The sequence below is a fragment of the Balaenoptera borealis genome, assembly GCF_965194805.1.
Source record: "Balaenoptera borealis genome assembly, chromosome: 2".
Lineage (NCBI taxonomy): Eukaryota > Metazoa > Chordata > Mammalia > Artiodactyla > Balaenopteridae > Balaenoptera > Balaenoptera borealis.
Genome location: NC_138867.1, coordinates 33799177 through 33823107, shown reverse-complemented (window position 1 = coordinate 33823107; position 23931 = coordinate 33799177). Strand labels below are relative to the sequence as shown.

The 23931-nt window shown below is 40.0% G+C and overlaps 1 protein-coding gene across 5 annotated transcripts in view; it reads left to right on the top strand.

Annotated features, from left to right (window-relative positions):
- LIFR (LIF receptor subunit alpha) overlaps nucleotides 1-23931 on the top strand; it is a 91166-nt gene that overhangs the window by 17702 nt on the left and 49533 nt on the right. For 4 of the 5 annotated variants that reach the window (XM_082382203.1, XM_082382202.1, XM_082382201.1 and 1 more), the window contains 3 exons: nucleotides 15327-15487; nucleotides 17173-17287; nucleotides 19722-19858. In XM_082382203.1, the coding sequence (XP_082238329.1) occupies nucleotides 15346-15487; nucleotides 17173-17287; nucleotides 19722-19858 (394 nt within the window). In that variant the 5' untranslated portion in view covers nucleotides 15327-15345. Of the gene's footprint in view, nucleotides 1-14134; nucleotides 14331-15326; nucleotides 15488-17172; nucleotides 17288-19721; nucleotides 19859-23931 lie in introns of all 5 variants that reach the window. The other variant, XM_082382205.1, reaches the window with a different exon arrangement.

Here is a 23931-nt window from a genome sequence, read left to right as displayed (position 1 = left end):
TTTGTATGGAGACACAAAAGACCCCGAATAGCTAAAGCAGTCTTGAGAGAAAAAAATGGAGCTGGAGGAATCAGATTCCCTGACTTCAGACTATACTACAAAGCTACAGTAATCAAGACAATATGGTACTGGCACAAAAACAGAAACATAGATCAATGGAACAAGTTAGAAAGCCCAGAGATAAACCCACGCACCTATGGTCAACTAATCTATGACAAAGGAGGCAAGGATAGACAATGGAGAAAAGACAGTCTCTTCAATAAGTCGTGCTGGGAAAACTGGACAGCTACATGTAAAAGAATGAAATTAGAACACTCCCTAACACCATACACAAAAATAAACTCAAAATGGATTACAGACCTAAATGTAAGACCAGACACTATAAAACTCTTAGAGGAAAACATAGGAAGAACACTCTTTGACATAAATCACAGCAAGATCTTTTTTGATCCACCTCCTAGAGTAATGGAAATAAAAACAAAAGTAAACAAATGGGACCTAATGACACTTCAAAGCTTTTCCACAGCAAAGGAAATCATAAACAAGACGAAAAGACAACCCTCAGAATGGGAGAAAATATTTGCAAAGGAATCAATGGACAAAGGATTAATCTCCAAAATATATAAGCAGCTCAATATTAAAAAAACATACAACCCAATTCAAAAATGGGCAGAAGACCTAAATAGACATTTCTCCAAAGAAGACATACAGATGGCCAGGAAGCGCATGAAAAGCTGCTCAACATCACTAATTATTAGAGAAATGCAAATCAAAACTACATGAGATATCACTTCACACCAGTTAGAATGGGAATCATCCAAAACTCTACAAAGAACAAATGCTGGAGAGGGTGTGGAGAAGAGGGAACCCTCTTGCACTGTTGGTGGGAATGTAAATTGATACAGCCACTATGGAGAACAGTATGGAGGTTCCTTAAAAAACTAAAAATAGAATTACCATATGATCCAGGAATCCCACTACTGGGCATATACCCAGAGAAAACCATAATTCAAAAGGACACATGCACCCCAATGTTCACTGCAGCACTATTTACAATAGCCAGGACATGGAAGCAACCTAAATGGGCATCGACAGACGAATGGATAAAGAAGATGTGGTACATATATACAATGGAATATTACTCAGCCATCAAAAGGGATGAAATTGGGTCATTTGTAGAGACGTGGCTGGATGTAGAGAGTGTCATACGGAGTGAAGTAAGTCAGAAAGAGAAAAATATTGTATATTAACGCATGTATGTGGAACCTGCAAAAATGGTACAGATGAACCGGTTTGCAGGGCAGAAATTGAGACACAGATGTAGAGAACAAACATTTGTTCACCAAGGGGGAAAGCGGCGGGGGGTCGGGGTGGTGCTGTGATGAATTGGGAGATTGGGATTGACATGTATACACTGATGTGTATCAAATGGATAACTAATGAGAACCTGCTGTATTAAAAATAGAAAACAAAAAACAAAAGAAAAACATTAATGAAACACTAAGGACACTATGAACCAAGAAAGTTTGGGAATTAAATGAGAGGATAGCTCAAGTGCTTAGGGATTCCAGTATCATATTTTAGTCTGCCTTGTGCATGCAGGAGAATAATACTGAAATTCAACCTTTGCTATGTTATAAGAATCTAGCTTATGTTTTTTCTGAATGTCCTAGGAATTTTTTATACACTGTCACCCAGATTTTTTGTTTCTCAGGATCCTGACATTCCTCTCTGTCAGTTTTGGTCATCATTCCAGCGAGGACTTCCCTGTTCATTCAAGAGCCTGTTCCTTATCAACTTCAGCATATCATAACAAATTGGAGCACATCACTCAAGTGCTTAAAACCCTTCGAAGGCCCCTGCTGCTCCAGCATCAAGTCCCTGCTCTGCCTGGAAGACCAGGCCCTTCCAGTGGCCACCAACGGTCTGCCTCCATGCCCTCCACAGTACAGCTGAAGACCGGTGACTCCCCAAACCTCCTCACTCCCACAGGCCTCAGGCCTCTCCTTAAACCACAGCTCCAGCGAATGGCCCTTTCCACCCACCCATATTCTCCACTCGCCAACGGTTCCCATCTTTCAGAGGCCCCTGGAAGCCCCACCCCACTGAAGAGGGACATCTATCCACTCAGGTCTCACCTCAGCTCTGCTATAATAGGAGTGACTTCAACAGCCTTCAAGAAATGTCAACAAGCGTCTATCAGACAAATGAACTTGTTTCTTCCTTCTATCACAGAGGTGAAACACTCCACTATTATAGTAAAGAAATGACCTGAAGAACATTCCTTCTTGTTTAAAAACATGTCAAGAGATTTTTAACATGAAAGAAAGCATGATAAAAGCTCACCTTCAAAAAGAACCAGGAACAGCTCTGTTCCCCAGTCCATACTTCCCCACACTCTCTACTATCAAGGGTTATCTTTTTTTTTTTTAATTTTAATCGTCCAGCTGCTAGCCATAAATCTCATTTCCTTGCTTATGTAATCAAAATACATTTTCATGTTTATTGGTGATTTACAATGCTTTATTTGTACACTGCTTATTCTATCTTTTGTCTGCCTTTTTAATTAGGCATTAATCTGTTCCTTACTGCTCAATTAGAAAGAAATATCACAATGTGCATATTAACTGTGTTATATACAGCAAATATATTTCCCAGTTTGTTCTCTTCCTTTCTAGCGAAGTTTTTGTCTGACTTTCATTAAGTCATATTTCTCAGTTTTGTCCTTTATAGTTTCTGACCATAAACTTCTTTCTCATGTGAAGATTTCATAAATTGTCACCTATATTGTCTTCAAGTACAATTAAGGCTTTTAACATTTTAAGGTTTAATCCATATAAAATTAATTCTGGTGAACAATATGAGTCAGGGGCCCAGCTTTCCCCTCTCCCCACCAAATGCTACCACTTGTCCCAACACTTTTTATTAAATAACCCAATCCTTCCTCCACTGACTTGAGATGCCATTAGGACCCCATTCCTTCTCAACTTCCTTGGTGGAACTCCAATAACCCACTGCTCCTTCACCCCACATTCCTCACTGAACAGCATCCTCTACTCTTGTGACTTTAACCATCATTTATAACTGATGACTTCTAAATACATATTTCCAGGTATCTTCCCAGTTACTGATTAACCATCTACTGGACAATTCCTTGCTTATCTGCACAAATCCACTCAAATGAGGTCCTTCAGGAATGACAAAATATACATTTTAAAAATTTGTTTATTTTATTTTTTTTTATCCAGCAGGATCTCATTAGTTATCCATTTTGTACATATTCATGTATACGTGTCAATCCCAATCTCCCAATTCATCACACCACCAACCCCCCACCCCCACCATTTCCCCCCCCTGGTGTCCATATGTTTGTTCTCTACATCTGTGTCTCGATTTCTGCCCTGCAAACCGGTTCATCTGTGCCATTTTTCTAGGTTCCACATATATACCTTAATATACGATATTTATTTTCCTCTTTCTGACTTACTTCACTCAGTATGACAGTCTCTAGATCCATCCATGTCTCTACAAATGACCCAATTACGTTCCTTTTTATGGCTGAGTAATATTCCATTGTATATATGTACCACATCTTCTTTATCCATTTGTCTGTCGATGCCCATTTAGGTTGCTTCCATGTCCTGGCTATTGTAAATAGTGCTGCAGTGAACATTGGGGTGCATGTGTCCTTTTGAATTATGGTTTTCGCTGGGTATATGCCCAGTAGTGGGATTCCTGGATCACATGGTAATTCTATATTTAGTTTTTTAAGGAACCTCCATACTGTTCTCCATAGTGGCTGTATCAATTTACATTCCCACCAACAGTGCAAGAGGGTTCCCTCTTCTCCACACCCTCTCCAGCATTTGTTCTTTGTAGAGTTTCGGATGATTCCCATTCTAACTGGTGTGAAGTGATATCTCATGTAGTTTTGATTCGCATTTCTCTAATAATTAGTGATGTTGAGCAGCTTTTCATGCGCTTCCTGGCCATCTGTATGTCTTCTTTGGAGAAATATCTATTTAGGTCTTCTGCCCATTTTTGGATTGGGTTGTATGTTTTTTTTAATGTTGAGCTGCATGAGCTGTTTATATATTTTGGAGATTAATCCTTTGTCCATTGATTCCTTTGCAAATATTTTCTCCCATTCTGAGGGTTGTCTTTTCGTCTTGTTTATGATTTCCTTTGCTGTGGAAAAGCTTTGAAGTGTCATTAGGTCCCATTTGTTTACTTTTGTTTTTATTTCCATTACTCTAGGAGGTGGATCAAAAAAGATCTTGCTGTGATTTATGTCAAAGAGTGTTCTTCCTATGTTTTCCTCTAAGAGTTTTATAGTGTCTGGTCTTACATTTAGGTCTGTAATCCATTTTGAGTTTATTTTTGTGTATGGTGTTAGGGAGTGTTCTAATTTCATTCTTTTACATGTAGCTGTCCAGTTTTCCCAGCACGACTTATTGAAGAGACTGTCTTTTCTCCATTGTCTATCCTTGCCTCCTTTGTCATAGATTAGTTGACCATAGGTGTGTGGGTTTATCTCTGGGCTTTCTAACTTGTTCCATTGATCTATGTTTCTGTTTTTGTGCCAGTACCATATTGTCTTGATTACTGTAGCTTTGTAGTATAGTCTGAAGTCAGGGAATCTGATTCCTCCAGCTCCATTTTTTTCCCTCAAGACTGCTTTAGCTATTCGGGGTCTTTTGTGTCTCCATACAAATTTTAAGACTTTTTGTTCTAGTTCTGTAAAAAATGCCATTGGTAATTTGATAGGGATTGCACTGAATCTGTAGATTGCTTTGGGTAATATAGTCATTTTCACAATGTTGATTCTTCCAATCCAAGAATATGGTATATCTCTCCATCTGTTTGTATCATCTTTACTTTCTTTCATCAGTGTCTTATAGTTTTCTGCATACAGGTCTTTTGTTTCCCTAGGTAGGTTTATTCCTAGGTATTTTATTCTTTTTGTGGCAGTGGTAAATGGGAGTGTTTCCTTAATTTCTCTTTCAGATTTTTCATCATTAGTGCATATGAATGCAAGAGATTTCTGTGCATTAGTTTTGTATCCTGCAACTTTTACCAAATTCATTGATTAGCCCTAGTAGTTTTCTGGTGGCATCTTTAGGATTTTCTATGTATAGTATCATGTCTTCTGCAAACAGTGATAGTTTTACTTCTTCTTTTCCAATACGTATTCCTTCTATTTCTTTTTCTTCTCTGATTGCCGTGGCTAGGACTTCCAAAACTATGTTGAATAATAGCGGTGAGAGTGGACATCCTTGTCTTGTTCCTGATCTTAGAAGACATGCATTCAGTCTTTCACCATTGAGAATGATGTCTGCTGTGGGTTTGTCATATATGGCCTTCATTATGTTGAGGTAGGTTCCCTCTATGCCCACTTTCTGGAGAGTGTTTATCATAAATGGGTGTTGAATTTTGTCAAAAGCTTTTCCTGCATCTATTGAGATGATCATATGGTTTTTATTCTTCAGTCTGTTAATATGGTGTATCACATTGATTGATTTGCGTATATTGAAGAACCCTTGCATCCCTGGGATAAATCCCACTTGATCATGGTGTATGATCCTTTTAATGTGTTGATGGATTCTGTTTGCTAGTATTTTGTTGAGGATTTTTGCATCTATATTCATCAGTGATATTGGTCTGTAATTTTCTTTTTTTGTAGTATCTTTCTCTGGGTTTGGTATCAGGGTGATGGTGGCCTCATAGAATGAGTTTGGGAGTGTTTCTTCCTCTGCAATTTTTTGGAAGAGTTTGAGAAGGATGGGTGTTAGCTCTTCTCTAAATGTTTGATAGAATTCACCTGTGAAGCCATCTGGTCCTGGACTTTTGTTTGTTGGAAGATTTTTAATCACAGTTTCAATTTCATTACTTGTGATTGGTCTGTTCATATTTTCTATTTCTTCCTGCTTCAGTCTTGGAAGGTTATACCTTTTTATGAATTTGTCCATTTCTTCCAGTTTGTCCATTTTATTGGCATAGAGTTGCCTGTAGTAGTCTCTTAGGATGCTTTGTATTTCTGTAGTGTCTTTTGTAACTTCTCCTTTTTCATTTCTAATTTTATTGATTTGAGTCCTCTCCCTCTTTTTCTTGATGAGTCTGGTTAATGGTTTATCAATTTTGTTTATCTTGTCAAAGAACCAGCTTTTAATTTTATTGATCTTTGCTACTGTTTTCTTTGTTCCTATTTCATTTATTTCTGCTCTGATCTTTATGAGTTCTTTCCTTCTGCTAACTTTGGGTTTTGTTTGTTCTTCTTTCTCTAGTTCCTTTAAGTGTAAGGTTAGATTGTTTATTTGAGATGGTTGTTGTGTCTTGAGGTAGGATTGTATTGCTATAAACTTCCCTCTTAGAACTGCTTTTGCTGCATCCCATAGGTTTTGGATCGTTGTGTTTTCATTGTCATTTGTCTCTAGGTATTTTTTGATTTCCTCTTTGATTTTTTCAGTCATCTCTTGGTTATTTAGTAATGTATTGTTTAGCCTCCATGTGTTTGTGTTTTTTTTACCTTTTTTCCCCTGTAATTGATTTCTAATCTCATAGCATTGTGGTCAGAAAAGATGCTTGATATGATTTCAATTTTCTTAAATTTACTGAGGCTTGATTGTGATCCAAGATATGATCTATCCTGGAGAATGTTCCGTGTGCACTTGAGAAGAAAGTGTAATCTGCTGTTTTTAGATGGAATGTCCTATAAATATCAATTAAATCTATCTGGTCTATTGTGTCATTGAAAGCTTCTGTTTCCTTATTTATTTTCATTTTGGATGATCTGTCCATTGGTGTAAGTGAGGTGTTAAAGTCCCCCACTATTATTGTGTTACTGTCAATTTCCTCTTTTATGGCTGTTAGCAGTTGCCTTATGTATTGAGGTGCTCCTATGTTGGGTGCATATATATTTATAATTGTTATATCTTCTTCTTGGATTGATCCCTTGATCATTATGTAGTGTCCTTCCTTGTCTCTTGTAACATTCTTTATTTTAAAGTCTATTTTATCTGATATGAGTACTGCTTCTCCAGCTTTCTTTTGATTTCCATTTGCATGGAATACCTTTTTCCACCCTCTCACTTTAACTCTGTATGTGTCCCTAGGTCTGAAGTGGGTCTCTTGTAGACAGCATATATATGGGTCTTGTTTTTGTATCCATTCAGCGAGCCTGTGTCTTTTGGTTGGAGCATTTAATCCATTCACGTTTAAGATAATTATCGATATGTATGTTCCTATTACCATTTTCTTAATTGTTTTGGGTTTGTTTTTGTAGGTCCTTTTCTTCTCTTGTGTTTCCCACTTAGAGAAGTTCCTTTAGCATTTGTTGTAGAGCTGGTTTGGTGGTGCTGAATTCTCTTAGCTTTTGCTTGTCTGTAACGCTTTTGATTTCTCCATCGAATCTGAATGAGATCCTTGCTGGGTAGAGTAATCTTGGTTGTAAGTTCTTCCCTTTCATCACTTTAAGTACATCATGCCACTCCCTCTGGTTTGTAGTGTTTCTGCTGAGAAATCAGCTGTTAACCTTATCGAGTTCCCTTGTATGTTATTTGTCGTTTTTCCCTTGCTGCTTTCAATCATTTTTCTTTGTCTTTAATTTTTGCCAATTTGGTTACTATGTATCTCGGCGTGTTTCTCCTAGGGTTTATCCTGTATGGGACTCGTTGCGCTTCCTGGACTTGGGTGGCTATTTCCTTTCCCATGTTAGGGAAGTTTTCGACTATAATCTCTTCAAATATTTTCTCTGGTCCTTTCTCTCTCTCTTCTTCTGGGACCCCTATAATGCAAATGTTGTTGCATTTAATGTTGTCCCAGAGGTCTCTTAGGCTTTCTTCATTTCTTTTCATTCTTTTTTCTTTATTCTGTTCTGCATCAGTGAATTCCACCACTCTGTCTTCCAGGTCACTTATCCATTTTTCTGCCTCAGTTATTCTGCTATTGATTCCTTCTAGTGTATTTTTCATTTCAGTTATTGTATTGTTCATCTCTGTTTGCTTGTTCTTTAATTCTTCTAGGTCTTTGTTAAACATTTCTTGCATCTTCTTGATCTTTGCCTCCATTCTTTTTCTGAGGTCCTGGATCATCTTCTCTATCATTCTGAATTCTTTTTCTGGAAGGTTGCCTATCTCCACTTCATTTAGTTGTTTTTCTGGGGGTTTATCTTGTTCCTTCATCTGGTACATAGCCCTCTGCCTTTTCATCTTGTGTATCTTTCTGTGAATGTGGTTTTAGTTCCACAGGCTGCAGGATTGTAGTTCTTCTTGCTTCTGCTGTCTGTCCTCTCTTATTAATGTTCTTATAGTACCCCCAGGTCAAAAGAAATAACCTAACATTTCTTTTTATGAAATAGTAGGTCCAATCAAAGTAATAAGTATTTATGACCTGACATTTTAGTAGCAGTTTGAGAAAATAATGCATATCAACGTAAAGGTAATAATATCTTTATTTTATTCTTAAAAAGCCACGTAGATGCACCTGTCTGGGTACTGAAAAGCTTCTCAAACCTTGGAAACAGATTGGGCCCTGCCACCCTTTTTTCCACCTCTACAATTGATTTTTGGTTTGTACTTGTGTTTTATCACGACATCCAACAAGCCTTCCCTCCCACTTCACAAAGATATGACGTCATTGAGAGAAATGTGGCATGACCTAGTGTTGAAACCAAACTACCTTTAGCTAAAGGTTCTCATAGTGTTGGATAGATGTCACTGTGTTTCCTCTGAAATTTTAAAATGTACTGTGGTACCCCAGTTCATTTGCTTCTGTGCCTTGGGGCACCTTAGTGCATGGTTTGGGAACTACAGCTCGAACTTAGCTTCCCAGTGTTGGCAGTACTTGGGTTAGTGGTGAAGCCTGGCAATCAAAGCGTAGTGTGCAGACATATACATATTCATTTACGTCTTGGTATTCACTCACCTATCAGCCAGCTTGAGCTTTGAGTGCTGAGTGCCAGGAGCTATGCTTGGATACTGATGGGGGGTGGGGGGGGGAGGGGGAAATGCCTTACAGTGAACAGAGAGACAGCATTTCCTCTCAAGGAGCTTATAGTCTGTTGGAGGAATTACAGAATTGGGAAGAGATCAGCAAACTTTCTAGTAGGGGCAAGGTCGTCAATATTTTAGGTTTGCTGGCCTTGTAGTCTCTGTGGAAACTATTCAGTCCCAACATGGGGATGTGAAAGCAGCCTTGGGCAGTATGTAAACAAATGGGCGTGGCTTTGTTCTAGTAAAACTTTATTTACCAAAGCAGAGGTGGGTGAATCTGGCCCACAGGTCACAGTTTTTGCAACCCCTGTAATGGAGATGTAATTAAAGTGTCCTGGAAGCAGAAGAAGGAGCATCAGACCTTCGGGGAACCAGAAGGTATCACAAAGGTGATAATGAGCTCTTCCTGACTCCCACCAGGTGTCTCCCAGGTGAATTGAGGAGAGGGTGGCAGAAAGGAGTACAGAGGGAACTCCAGGCAGAAGGGAAAACATGTGCAAATGTAAAGAGTCGTGAAGGGGTCCGGCAGCTTGGAGAATGGAATCAATTTTAGTGTGACCTGGAATGAGATTGGAGGGGAGGCACAGGGCTTCTTTCCTGGGTTAAAACAGTTTCATGGATCATTTTTCTCATTTTTGGTTTTCTACCTCATTTTTTTTTGGTGAATCATGTCCTCTAGTAGTCTCCAGAGAATGGCTGCAAGGAAGAAATATCTTTTGAGATCTGGCATGTCTTTATAAAATGTATTTTATTCTCTCGCTTAATTAATAGTTTGAGTATAGAAGTCAAGCATGAAAGTAATTTTCACTCAGCTTTTGGAAGACGTTCTCTCTAGCTTTCAGTGCTACGAAGTCTGTGTTTTCCTCTCCTCCCTGCCTCCCCTCTCCTCCCCCAGAGTGTTTACTGACCACACACCCAGTGTCTCCCGTATACCCGTGGCCCGCTCTGGAGATAGCGCCGTCACCTTCCCCGTGTGACAGTAGGGGGTTCATGGGGCTCACAGGGCAGTCGCAGAGTCCTGGCTCAGGGAGCTGCTCCCATGTTGCGCTCGTTCCTGGGCCCTGGGTGGGACCTCCCCCTCCCCCTCCCTGGAAGCTTTTCAGAGCTTCTTTTACACAGTTATTACGTGCTGTACTGTGGAAGGAGTCTTTTTAAATTCATTGTGCTAGGTACTTGGTGGCATCTTTTAGGACTAGATTTTTGCAGTTGAATATGGATTCTGTGTATGTTCTTGTCATTGCAGTTGTCTCTTAATCAGTCTCCTTTAAACACCACTTCCTTCAAGCTTCCCTCTTCCTTCACACCTTTACGTCTCCCTACACAGTCCAGTCTCCATCTGCCTTCCCAGGCTGAGCTTTCCAGTCCAGCCAGGTTGGGGTTTTCCACAGGTACATCTCCCATTTTACTTAAATCCCCACACTTCACTTTAACAATGCAATAGAGTCTACCTACTGCAAAGTTTCTGTTCCTAGAGAGCATTCTTCAGAGGGCAGTGCTTGAGGAACTTAAGCTCTTGTGAGTAGGGGGGTAGGAGTGGGGAGTGGAATTAGGAGAGTGGTTGCTGATCAGAGTTTTTTAATGATTTTTATGTTCCCTAACAGAAAACAGTGAGGAAGGAAAAAAAAAAAAAAGGGACACTAAGGAGGATGGGAATCGGCAGTAGGACACTGTCTGCTTTCCCACCTGGTTGCTCGGGGTGACCACCCAGGCACCTCCTCTCCTGTAGGCTCAGTGAACTACTTGCACATTTATTTTGCTGTGCGGTGATTAAGCAGCTTTTCTCCTTCCAGTGTTTCATTCCTTTGTGTGTTAATGACAAGGGAGTTATTTCACTGTGGTGACAAGAATAGAGGCTCGGAATAAAGATGCTTTGGGTCGTCTTTACTCACCTCTCTGCCTGAGCAGTTGTTTCTCAAGCCCCCTTCCAGGCCGGAGTAGATTCTCACCAGCAGAATGCACTCACTCACTCTCTGTCATGTTCCTGCTCCCTCTCTGCCCACCTGTCTCCCCTCCATCCCCCAAAAAGAGAAAACAAACATAACAACTAAACAAAATACATCAGGACTGCAGTTTCTGGCACTCTTCTGCCTTTAGCTTTACTTTTCTCCACTCTTTTTTCTAACTACTGTATCCTCAGCAGAAAGGTCCAGAACCTCACGTAGCCTAGAGGCAGAACTCTCAAAGCCGATGAGAAAGCAAACAGAGCACCTGTGTGGCCACTTTCAAGGGAGGGACCACGCTTATATGGTTGGTGGCCGAGCTCTGCACGCTGGGCCCCGGCCACTCAGACGCCTAAGACAGAGGGCAGGATACACGCAAACACACAAGAACTAACAAGCAAAAGACAGATTTTTTCTTTGTGCTCAACAATTTTATACATTGATTCTGCATGATCAGTTTTCCTAAACTGAAGGATTTATTGACATTTTTGAATCCTTTAAAATAATTACATTGAGGAGATTACGAACCTGGTAGCCCTTGGGCAGGATGCAGTCTGAAGGCGTATTTTGTTTGGCCTTTAGAATGTATAAAAAATATGAGTTAGTTGCTTATGTTTACAGATTTGAGTATTTCATGTAAAATCCCAGATTTCTACCGAGTCTTGAAAAAGAAGAAAATCTGGCAAAACAAGGCCCATTGCTGCCACCTTTAGAGCAGGTGGCTGTCCCCACCAAGGACACAGGGCTCCGGTTGACACCTGCCTGAGTAGTTTCTTCCCTGTCTCACCCCTTTAGAAATTTACATTTGCATTCTTCTGGTGTCAAAAGACAGCTACTCTAATTTTGAAAATTAGCTCCTGAAATTTGATAAAAATGTGCTTTCCTCTAAAGAATAAGCCATTGGTGGGAAAAAAGTAAGTTCTGACAATGCATCTATCGGGAGGGAGCAGGGACGAGTTTTGTGGGTCCCTGTTTTCCTGGAGGTGCACCGGAGGGCTCTGTCCATGTATTGTTCCGGCCTCACATAAGTCCATTTGCTAGAGAGGTCAGAGCTATTAGAGCATAATATAATACGGCCTAAGGACTTGCTCAGAGTTGCCTGTGTCAATGTTATAACAACAAAGTCCTCTTTATCATCTTGCCTGTTTTCAGTTAAGCTGGCCTTGGCGACAGTGCCATTGATTCTTCTGTTCCCGAGCACCCCACCCTGACCCTCGCAGACCTGCTCAGTCGTGTCCCTCCTGGGTGGGGCTGGCACTGCTGGCAAAGTGCTGCTGGCACTGCTGCCCCTGTGCTTGTGCCTGCCAACAGGAATGGAATATCCCGCTTAACTTGGGGAAGTCTCTCCTAGGGACTCTGGACAGAGCTTGCCTCCGTGCCACCCTGGTTGAGGCTGAAGCTGGGGAGGTGGGGGGGGTGGATTAAGTGATTTGCGCTCAGTCACACCGCTAATTGGTAACGGAGCCAGGATGAGGGCCTTAGTCCACAGTACCCAGTCCCGTGCCCATCCTCAGCCGCCTCCCTCCCCCACCTGCCGCTTCATGGGACACACTCTTTTCTAGACAACTGTAGACTTGTAGTGAGGGATTGTCTCATTTCAAGGTAATTCTTAGCCAGTCAGTGAATATGGTTTGTGATTATTTTAGTCATGGTTTGGTCATGTTTGGTCTCCTTTATTAAGTTATTCCTGTACACGCCACGTAATTCTATAACTTTAGCAATTGGCATTTTCGACATTCCATGAATACATTTTCGTTTTAATAAGTAAGCTCGGCGAAACTGTGATTGACTAGGAAGTTATTCATCCAGAAAATCATTGTGAACACCTTTGAAATGTGTGCTTGTGCCTCGTGTATGTTTGGTTATGATCATTTGTGCTCTTTGGGATTCACTTCCCGGGTTTGTGGCAGGGCTCAGCAGCAGCCAGGCGGCCATCTTGCCGTTTGCTTTCACTAAGAAACATGTTTCTTGAATTCTCTTGTTAGGTTCCAGTTATTTAGATGTTCTATCACCTTTCCTTTTTCAAGTTCCTGTTTCTCATATTTCTTCTCACATTTTCTATTTCTGTCTTTTGTGTATTCTGAAAGATTACTCAATGTTTTATCTGTCATTAGAAATCTTTTACTATCAGCCAATGTATGTAATGTGTAAGAGTTATTTCTGATTATTCCTTTTTCATTGCATCCTCTTCTTGTTTTTATGACTGTGCCATGCCCGCTCAGAGAGTACTATTTAGAGGTGATTTTCTTTTTGTTTTTTTTTGTTTTTTACTTTTCCTGTTTCTCACATTATCCCTATTTCCTCTGGGAGTAATTTTTATTTTCCTTTTGGTGATCCTGTTTATCCTGAATTTCTCTTCAACGATTTAGGCTTTCTTATATGTTTTATGATCCTTAGTCGTCTATTCCAATATAAAAATGAGGCAATATTAGGTCTGACAAGGAGTTTTCAGCACATTGGGAGGACTTGTTGTCTGGCAAGCTTCATTCAACAACAGTGGATGCGAACATCATTACTCGGAGGAATCCCTCAGGGTCAGGTGTGGAAGGCTTTCCTCTTTGACACCCATGTCTTTGTTAGCTGCTCTGTGTCCTCAACAATTCTTTTATGTTCTGTAGGGAGAACACTTCTGTTGGGAGTGGGGTGTAGGAGCATGTCAGAGTTGACTTCTATAAACAAATCTTGGAATCCTTGAGCTTCAGCCCCATGAATCACTGCATCCTCCTTCACACACGCACAGAGGATTTAAGTGGCACCATATCCATCCAGTATTGTTTTTCCACCAAATCTAGTAGTCATATTTGCCTTCTCTCTTCTCCCTATACCTCACATAATACACAAAGTACACTTATAGCACGTATATGTTGTTGGCACTATTCCAAGTGCTTTGCATATATTTACTCATTTAATCTTCACAACAAACTTATGAGAAAAATAGTTATCCCTACTTTACAGATGGGGAAACCGAGGCACAGAGCAGTTAAGGTTACACAGTAGGTGCAAAAGCTGGGATTCAGAGCCTGTCTGTGTTTTTAACCACCACTCTGTCCTGCCTATAATGGATTGATAAGACCCTCCATTTCTTGTACAGATCCTGAATCTGACCACCTATCACCACCTCTGCTCTTGAAAACCTTAGCAGAGGGTCCTCACCACTGATTATTTCATTTGGACTATGGTTCCCCTGCCTCTCTTCTCCCCTAGAGTCTGTTCTCCATGTAGCAGCTAGAGAAATCTTCCCAAAGTGCAGATCGGATCATGGATGTCCCCTGATTAAAACACTCCAGTGGCTGCTGCTCATCTCGACCTGTTAAAGCCCATGTCCTTTTGACGACCAAAGGCCCTCTGTGGCCTGGCCAGCCCACCTCCTCTCAGCCCCCCTTCCTGACCTTTGAACCTGGTAAGCTGTCCTTGTCTTAGGGTCCTTGTATTTGCTCTTGCTACTCTTTCCCTGATCTTACCATGGCAGTCTTCTCATCAGTCAGATCCCAGCTCAGATGCTGGACCTTCACTCACACACTCTCGGGCACATTGACTTACTCTAGATTTTGAAGTTCGTATCAGGACCTTACTTGTTTATGTATGTGTCTCTAGAACTAGCGTCTAAGCTCCTTGAGGGCAGGGACTTCGTCTAGCTCGGTGTTGCACCCTTGGTGCCTGGAGGAGGGCCTGGCACTCGCTAGGCTGATGGGTATGTTGGGCTGAACAATGCCTCCCTCCGCTGCAGCCCCTCCCTACCACCCGCCAGATGCAGTCACCGCTCGTCTGCACACTCTCAGTTTTCAACAGAAATGTGTTGAAATCTCTCATCTGCTGATAGTCCCTTCCCCGTTATAGTTGTTGAAGTGTTTGTTACACTTTAGTCATTTGTATGTCATTGTCAATATTTTTGTCACATCTGCAATCCCCCATATGTGATTAATGACCCTAATTTTTTCTTTAAACTATTTAAATTTATATAAAATAGAAACTTAATATCACAGTGTACATGGAAAAGAAAACCCACATTACTTGTCATAAATAGGTGACTATAAAAGTTAATATATACTAATTAAAATTAAAAATGCCATTTCACATATCACTTAAAATTGTCAAAACCTCAGTTTTATGCACTGCTTTTCTATACTCTAGCAGTACTGGAGTGTTGATGAATATGTGCTCAGTTATAATCTTGAATTTGAAGCCTATCCTGACCCTATAATGGATCCCGGAGCAACAGCTGTGTCCGATTGTCACATCTCCTAAAGCCGGGGTAGCTGAGTCTGGTGTCTCCGTGGCTTTAATGTGCAGCATGTTTTGGTATTTGTCGGTATCCATTTTCAGTGTTGATGTGCACAGGATAAGGAGTGTCCTTGGACCAGTCTGAACACCATTTGAAATTCTTCTCCTCATGCAGAACTGACTACATTGCACAGATGATGGACATTTCCTTATGTTTGAAACGACCATCCCGGATGGGGGACAGTAAAAGAATGAGGATGACTTCAAATTTCCAGTGGCTGTTATTAACAGTTCTTCTTCTATATTTAATGAATCAAGTAAACAGCCAGAAAAAAAGTAAGTGCATCAGAGTCAGAGAAAATGAACTGATTGCAATGTCATTACTGTTTTGATTAAGAAGCGATCTTGAGACTTTATTGAACCCTTCAGGTTGTGGTTAAAATCCATTTCTATGTCATTTTTTTTTTAATGTACTTCTAGTTTCTTTTAAAAAGGCCCGTAAAGGTAGATCTAAGTATTCATTTCCCATTAAAAGATTATGGTATAACTTCCATACAGTAAAATTCACCCTTTTAGGATAAAGTTCTGTGAGTTTTGACAGATGCATACAGACATGTATCCACCTGCACAATCAAGATACAGACCAGTCCGTCATTCCAGAAAATACCCCTGCTCCTCTGCTGTCAGCCTCCCATCCCCACCTCCAGCCAACACTTGTCTATTTTCTGTCTGTAATTTTGCCTTTCAGAATGTCACATAAATGAAATCCAGATATCTGCTTTAAGAAATATATGATTTGTTTTCCTTTTATTTAAAAACGTTAAGAATGATTGTAGGTGTAATCTAGCTTGCTCTATAAAGAACATTTTCATCCTTCTGCCTCTGAGTTTAGTTTTTATATTATTTCCATAATTAAAGAGATCTTCTCTTTTCCCCCCAAATTACTACTAAATAACTTTATTATGATTACTAATGATTTCTAATGTGTTTCTAATGTTTTTGTTTTCTGTCTTACATAAATAGCTTTATAATTCATTGCTGTAGTGAATAGCATACCAATCACATGTAAAAATTAAAGAAAAAACCTTTTTAATAGACATTTATATAGAGAATCTGAGATAGAATACCTTTTTCACACTCTAATTGCTTTTCCCCTCCCTCTCTCCCTCTTTTCCTTCCTTCCTTTTGTTCTCCCTCTTTCCCTCCCTCAAGTCCTCTCCTTTCTTTCTTTTCATTGTCTTTTTAGAATGACAGTTTTTCATTGTATAGTGCTTATGTATTCCATGATCTAATGTTATTTTATAGATGTGAGTAAGTACTATTAGGACTGTAACCTTCTGAATTATTTGTTACTTTTCAGTTGTTTAGGCCTACACAAAATATATATTTTTCAGAGACTCATGTGAGTTTATTACTGTTTATGTGATGTGCTTCATAAAAATCTAAAGATTGGCTATGGGATTTCTGTGTAGGTGGCAGTCTGGTAACAAGCTGTGAAGCACTAGTAGTTAGGAGTGCTTAGAAGCTGTGTTTGTGGCATAGGAGATACATAGTTTTTACTTAAAGTCTTAGAGTTATTTTTTTTTTTAATTTACCTTTTTGCAAATGGGGTCACTGGAGACTAAAATTCTCCCAGGCGCTCTCTTGGTCCCTTCATTGAATCCATATAGTCACTCCCTCTATTTATCTTAGTTGTCTGGAAGTGGAATTTTTGAGAGAGGCCTAACCCCTAAGTGGTCTCGTGGTTGACCCACTTTCATCAGTTTACTCACTAGCTTTTTTAAACCAAAGCTACAAAAAGAAATATAAAACCAGTCACCTCCTGTGACTGCAGGTTCATCTCTGCATGAAGAACATGGGCCTTCTGCAGACACATATGCTTGTACTGATGGCTGGGGATGGTTTGACTTGTTGACTTTTACAGTGCAGTTAAATTAATAAGCATTTTGTGTGTGTGTGCCTGTGTGTGTGTGTGTGTGTGTGTGTGTGTGTGTGTGTGTGTTTTGTTTCTCCTTCTCCAGGGACTCCTCGTGATTTGAAGTGTATAACTAACAATTTACAAGTGTGGGACTGTTCTTGGAGAGCACCCTCTGGAGCAGGCCATGGTGCTGCTTATGAAGTTTGCTTTGAAAACGGGTAATGGAAATACTTTGGTTAATTTATAGTTATAATCTAAAGGTTCTTTGTCTTTAATTTTAGAATATAAAGATTTTATTCTGGAAATTTTTAAAAGAAATTTTAAATCTTAGCTCTCTATTTTCTAAAAATCTGAATCTTACTTCAGTCAGGATGGAAACAAACCCTTCTCCTGGCCACAACTTTGATTCTTTTATCGTGTGAATGTTGAGTATGGGAAACACTTCTCATGGGCTGTGGATTCTGATCGTCTGTGGGGAAGTTTTACTGGTCTATCCTAAACCAGTGCCTACCTGTATCAATGAAGTTCAAGTTTTGACTCTGCCTAACAGAAAATGTCAGTAATAGACAGGCATTTACTGTCATGTAAAAGGTCTGGAGTAGGTGGTTCAAGGCCAACGTGGGTGCACATGGCCAAGAGAGGCCCAGGTTCCTCTTTTTCATGCTACTCAACCATCTTGAGTGTGTGATCTCGTCGTTCAAGATGATGCTTCAGGAGTGGCTGTCACGTCTGCCTTCCAGAAAGCAGGAAGGAGATGGTTTTCTTTAGGAAGACTTCTCAGAAGTCCCGTACAACACCTCTGCTTACATCTCATTGGCAGAACTTAGTCCAGTGGCTAAACTTATTTGCATAAGAGGCTAGGTGATGTGTTCTCATAGCTGATGGCAATGTACTCGGATAAACCTGGGGCAGTGTTACTAAGGAAAGGGGGGAAGTGGACATTAGGAGGCAAGTGGCAGGTTCCATCACACTGCCTTACCCTCTCAGGTAACCTTGGAGTGGCTGCAAGTCCTGGAGCTTGCAGTGGAAGCCTTCAGGCTGTCTGCAAGCCAGAACACTCTCCTTGCTTCTCCCTAACCCCAGCGGGGCTCTGAGTTGTTTAGCAACGCCAGAGAAGTTCAGTGCAGAGCTCCAAGCACGAGTGTGCTGATAAGTGGTCCTAATGTAAATTGACATAAATGTGGATTTAAATACACTCAGATTTTTTTCCCAGTCGGTGTACATTTGTTGAACATTAGTCTAAGTGTGATGGTAATTTATCAGCCAGGACGAGCTTGGTTTTATTGCAGAAAAAACCCTCGAATCTTATGTCCTTATTTTCTGCAGTGAAAATAAAGGATTACTCCCGCTTGTGTTTTGTGTCTCTCTTGGGGTCAGCTGGCATCTCTGCCCCTTTTCCCTCCCTCAGGGCCACAGGCCAGGGGGCCCTCATCTCCCAGTGCACCAGGACGGGAGGGGAGCAGAGCCTGCCTGGCTTTTAGAGCCTTCCCGGCTTTTAGAAACTGTGACCTTCACTCATTTTCTCTATAAATAACATCACATGGCCATGCCTTGCTTCAGAGGAGCAGGGAAGTGCAATCCTCCTGTGAATCCAGAAGGGGAGAATCCGAAAAATCTGGTAAATAGCACTACTGACTACTGCAGGCCCCACAGGGAAGAAGTTATCCTGGCTCCAGGAGTTCACGAGAAGCAGATCATAACGATGCTGTGGGTTAAGTGCTGATGCTAATTGTCTGTGATGGTCTGAGGCAGCGTTGACTAAGGAGTGCAGGTCCAGAGAGGCTGTCAGAAGCGTGGTGGTGGAGTAGGAATACTCAGTTTTCTCGGCAGAAATAGGACAGAAAGGCATTCCAACCTGAGAGAATATTGGGTACAATGGTATCAATGTATGAAAAAGCATGATTTAGAGAATTCGGGTGGTTTTGTGCTGCTGGCACGTAAAGAAACCTCACACGTGAGGTTAGCCAACCCTTTCAAGTCCTCAGTCCTAAATTCACTTAGGAATGTGAAGAGGCCTGTGCGGGACAGGGTGGTGATACAGGAGGCACCCAAAGTCCTTTTGCTTGAATTAAATTTTATGGGAAATTAGAAACGTACGTGAATAACAAAGCGCGTAAACATGCTCTGTAAAGATACAGAGGGCCATGGAACCACAGGAGAAAAATTCACTTTTGTCTGAGAGGTAATGGGTGGTAACTAGAAGCACTTTGAAAGCGGAGCTGATGAGAACATGAGAATGTTTTGTACGAGTGACCAATGAGGCAAGACAGAGGAGCAGACAAGCTGGTGGAAGTCTCACTGATGGGGACCCTGTAGTGGTCGGTCCAGAAGGGGGGTGTGGGGGGCAGGGTGTGTGCAAAGGCAGGGTTGGGCGGGGTTTGAAGGCCATGCTAAAGCCCTAAGTTTCTTTATAGAATTGTCTCTGCTTACTCTCTTGACTTTCTGATACAGTCTGGTTATTTTTCCTACCACCACATTGATGGACTTACCATTTACCTCGCTTTTTTGCAGTCTTAAAATGGGATATAACCTGTCATATTTTTGTATACAAAAGAACAAAATATTTTCCAGTGGATTTTTTGTTAATCAAGTTTTTATGAAAATTGCGCTCAATTTTATCTGCTAATTAAAATTTGATTTCTTATATTGCAGGTCCCATTCTTGTTATCGATTGGAGAAAAATATTAAACTCCCAGCTCTTTTACCTGGTGATCATGAAATAACAATAAATCCTTTACACGATTTTGGAAATTTTATAAGTAAATTCACACTAAATGAAAAAAACGTTTGTAAGTATTTGAAAAGAAAATTGATTTGAAAATAACTCAGAATGGTGCCTTTGTTAGTACTGTGCTGCTTTATATTTGACAGGAATTTACCATTCTTTTATATCTTTTGTTAAACTAATATTCTCATTTACCCAGCGACCATACTTCCAATTGTGGAGCATAGCCAAGATCAAGATGGAAGCAAACTCTTCCTCTGGTCAGTCAAATAGACGTCACACAAGTTAAGGTCCTTCCCACGGTTGGATTCTCTTCTCCTACCCCTCTACTTTGTTGATTCCTGCATGCCTTTCAGAATTCCTCAGCCATCCCTAGGAAATAGTCTTTGACCATCCCCTCCCAGAGGAGACCCCATTCCTTTCTTAACATTCCTTTAGGCAGTCTGTTTCTCTTTTGTGGTATTTCTCACAATTGCATAAATAATTTATTATATAATTAGGTGCTTCCTGTGTGTTTCCTCTACAAGAAAATGGGTTCCCTGAGGGCAGAGACTTTGTCTTCTACACCTAGTGTCTAGTCCAGTGCCTTGCACATAGCAGGCATCTTTTATAGATGTGTTGACCGAATGCCTAGGACATATGCTACAAGCTGGGTGGAAGCATGAAATAAATCCAGGCTCTTGGAGATGGAAATTTTGCCATGCAGTGAGACCTTAAAAACTCCAGTGGTCTTGACTCTCTTAATGGTGGGGTAAGCAGGTTTGTTGCCTTCTGACAACTATTATAGGATGGCATCATAATGATATTACAATGAGTCTTATAAGGATGACTTATTTTGAAGCAAGGGAAAGAAAATATAAACAACTTGGTGATCTCTCCAATTTTACAGACAAGGTGCATGTTTGGAGTGGTCTGTGTCTGAGATAGCACAGATTTTGAAAGGATAATAGCAAAGCATGCTGTCCAGGAACTTAGAACCGGTCTCATTTTCTGGCTGAAGTATTGTCTGAGTAAAGTGCTACTTAGGGCTGTTTTCAAGATAAAGAAGAGCCATGTTTGTTATTTTCTTTCTGTAGTTGTATGTGAGATACATGTGAGATTGTTTTGTGCAGATCAGCCATGATCCCAATACCCAGGAAGAAATATTGTTAATACTTACATGTGTTCTCTATGTATGTGTGTGTGTGTGTGTGTGTGTGTGTGTGTGTGTATAAACAGTAAAGTTTATATTACTTTATGATAGGCTTACCAGAAGATACAGATAGATTTTCAAGTTATTATGTAAATAAATCTACATTATAGCTGCCTAGTATTCCATTGAATGGAGGTACCATAATTACTTTGTCATTGATTTTTTTTTAGCAAATTGTATTTTATTTTATTTTATTTTTAGCAAATTATATATTTTATTTTTAAATTTTTTATTTATTATACTATTTTATTATAATCAATTACCACATCATTTTAAATAGAGGCCTTGTAAAATTGAACTAGATTGATGTCTTTTTTTTTTCAGTTATACATGTACATGTATCTATTCTTTTAAAACTTCTTTTCCCATTTAGGTTGTTACATAATATTGAGCAGAGTTCCCTGTGCTATACAGTAGGTCATCCTACTGTTGGTTATCCATTTAAAATACAGCAGTGTGTACACGTCAATTTCAAACCGGGGTGGGGCGGGGCTGGGGGCGGGAAGTTTTGGGGGGGGAGGGATAGCTAGGGAGTTCAGGATTGTCATTGATTATTAACATTGAGATTTTTATTTCCAGTCTTTCAGCATAATTACCAATGCTTTAATGAACATTTTTTGCACATATATGTTGCTGAATTTGTGTGATGATTTTCTTAGGCTAAATTCCTAGAATTCGGAATGCTACATTAAAGACATCTGCTTTTTATGACTTTTGATGTCCGCTACCAGTTGTTCCCCCCACATTTTGAACCTTTTTGCATTCCCACAGACATCATATTAGAGCATGCCTGCTTGTCTGCATCCTTGCCAGGACTGGGTATTGTCTATCTCTCTTAGTTTTGCAATTTCAATCTGATGACCCCCAAATTATAGCGCTGTTGTTTTTATATTTCTGTGATTACTTTTTTAAATTATCAGTCATTTTTATTCTTTTATGAACTATTTACGTCCTTTGAAATTTTCTCTCATGTTGAAATTCATCTTTTTCCTCATTAGTTCACAAGAGCTTTCTGTATAGTATGGTTATCACTTCTGTCCTCTTTGCTACAAATACTTTTCCAAGTTTAAAATTTAAACTTTGTGGGGTTTTTTTCACACCACCAATTTTCATTTTTATATAATAGAATCTCTTGATATTTTTCTTCATGAGTTTTTGGTTTTGTTATCATGCTTAAATCTTTCATCCATCTGGAATTATTTTGTACTAAGGTATGAGGGAATCTAACTTAATTTTATTCCAGATTTTTAAAAATTTCCCCAGGACTCTGTCAGAGAGCCAATTTGTGTTGTCTGCTTTTTCAGTAGGGATTGAGAAGGTTCTGTCTGGGAAGCTACTTGAAGATAACAGTGTTAGAATTAGAAAGGCAAATCAGGACAGACTCTAGGTGACTTACTTGATTAATAGTTCACTGTTTTTGCATAGCATGTAATTTGTTGACAGCATTTTTAATAATAATGGGCCTCATTGTGATTTGAATATTAGATTAACAGTATCCCAACATTAAGATATTACTACTGCTACTCAAATAAGAAAAATACTGATAAGAAAATGAAAAGCAAGTTAGATGAATATAAGAGAAGGAGGTGGGTCCATCAGCAAACCTTTGAACACCTGTCATATGCAAGAGATGCTGTGAAATGATAGTGGAGCTGTGCATTAGAAGATTTGGGTTCTTTGGCAGTTTGCTACTAAATAAAAGTATGAGAAATTAAGTTTTCTCCAAATCTTAAGATGCTTTCAAAAGTATACATATAAAGCAAAGAAGATGTTTAACACATATACATATATCTAATAAGCTTCTTTTTTAAAATTTTATTTATTTTTGGCTGTGTTGGGTCTTTGTTGCTGCACGTGGGCTTTCTCTAGTTGAGGCAAGCGGGGGCTACTCTTCGTTGCAGTGCGTGGGCTTCCCTTGTTGTGGAGCACGGGCTGTAGGTGCACGGGCTTCAGTAGTTGCAGCATGTGGGCTCAGTAGTTGCAGCACGCAGACTTCTAGGGCACACGGACTTCAGTAGTTGTGACACACGGTCTCAGTAGTTGTGGCTTACGGGCTCTAGAGCGCATGCTCAGTAGTTGTGGTGCACGGGCTTAGTCGCTCCGCAGCATGTGGGATCTTCCCGGACCAGGGATCGAACCCGTGTCCCCTGCATTGGCAGGCGGATTCTTAACCACTGCGCCACTGGGAAAGTCCCCTCTAATAAGCTTCTAATTGACAAGGGCAAGCACAAAAATAAGTCTTTGTAAGATTTTTAATCTCTAAGTTTCTTAAAATAACCTAAAAATTTGGATCTGTATGAAGCAGAATAAATAACGTGGATCCTATAAAAGAGCTGGGAAAGCTCCCATCTTCTGATGTTCTAAGGCAGAAGGGGCATGGAGGTTATGGGTAAAGATAAACCAGCTTTATTTAAAAAATAAACAAGACTGATGAAAGTTTTTCTAGCTGAAAAGTTTCTAGTTTCTAGAAAGCAAGCTAACATTGTCCTCAAGTGTATTTTAGCTGGAGAAAAATGCAGATGACAGTTCGTGGGAGCTTAGGGGAACTTCCCTGGTATACAGTGAAGAAGTATACTATGAAGTCGTGAAAAAACTGTTTAATCTTTTCATTTGTAATTATGGCTGTTACTGTGTTTAGCTTGAAATATTAGATATGACTTGGGTTTTGAAGAATAGCCCACTGCTATTTAGATAAAACGTTAATTATGTGTACTTTTCAGGGAGGGAAGCATTTTAATAGATGAGTGTTGCCTTAATAAAGTACTCTCATGTTTCATAATTTTAAGTTACTACGTTGTGTCATCTTGGAACATTGGAAGGATCTGTGTTCTTGGCAGCCTCTGCTCTGTGTGGTTGCCCTGCCACCTTGAACTTGTCCCTCCTGGCACTGAATCAGCTTGTTACTCCTCATTTGCTCCTTCTTTTTTAAAAGCAGTTTCCCACTT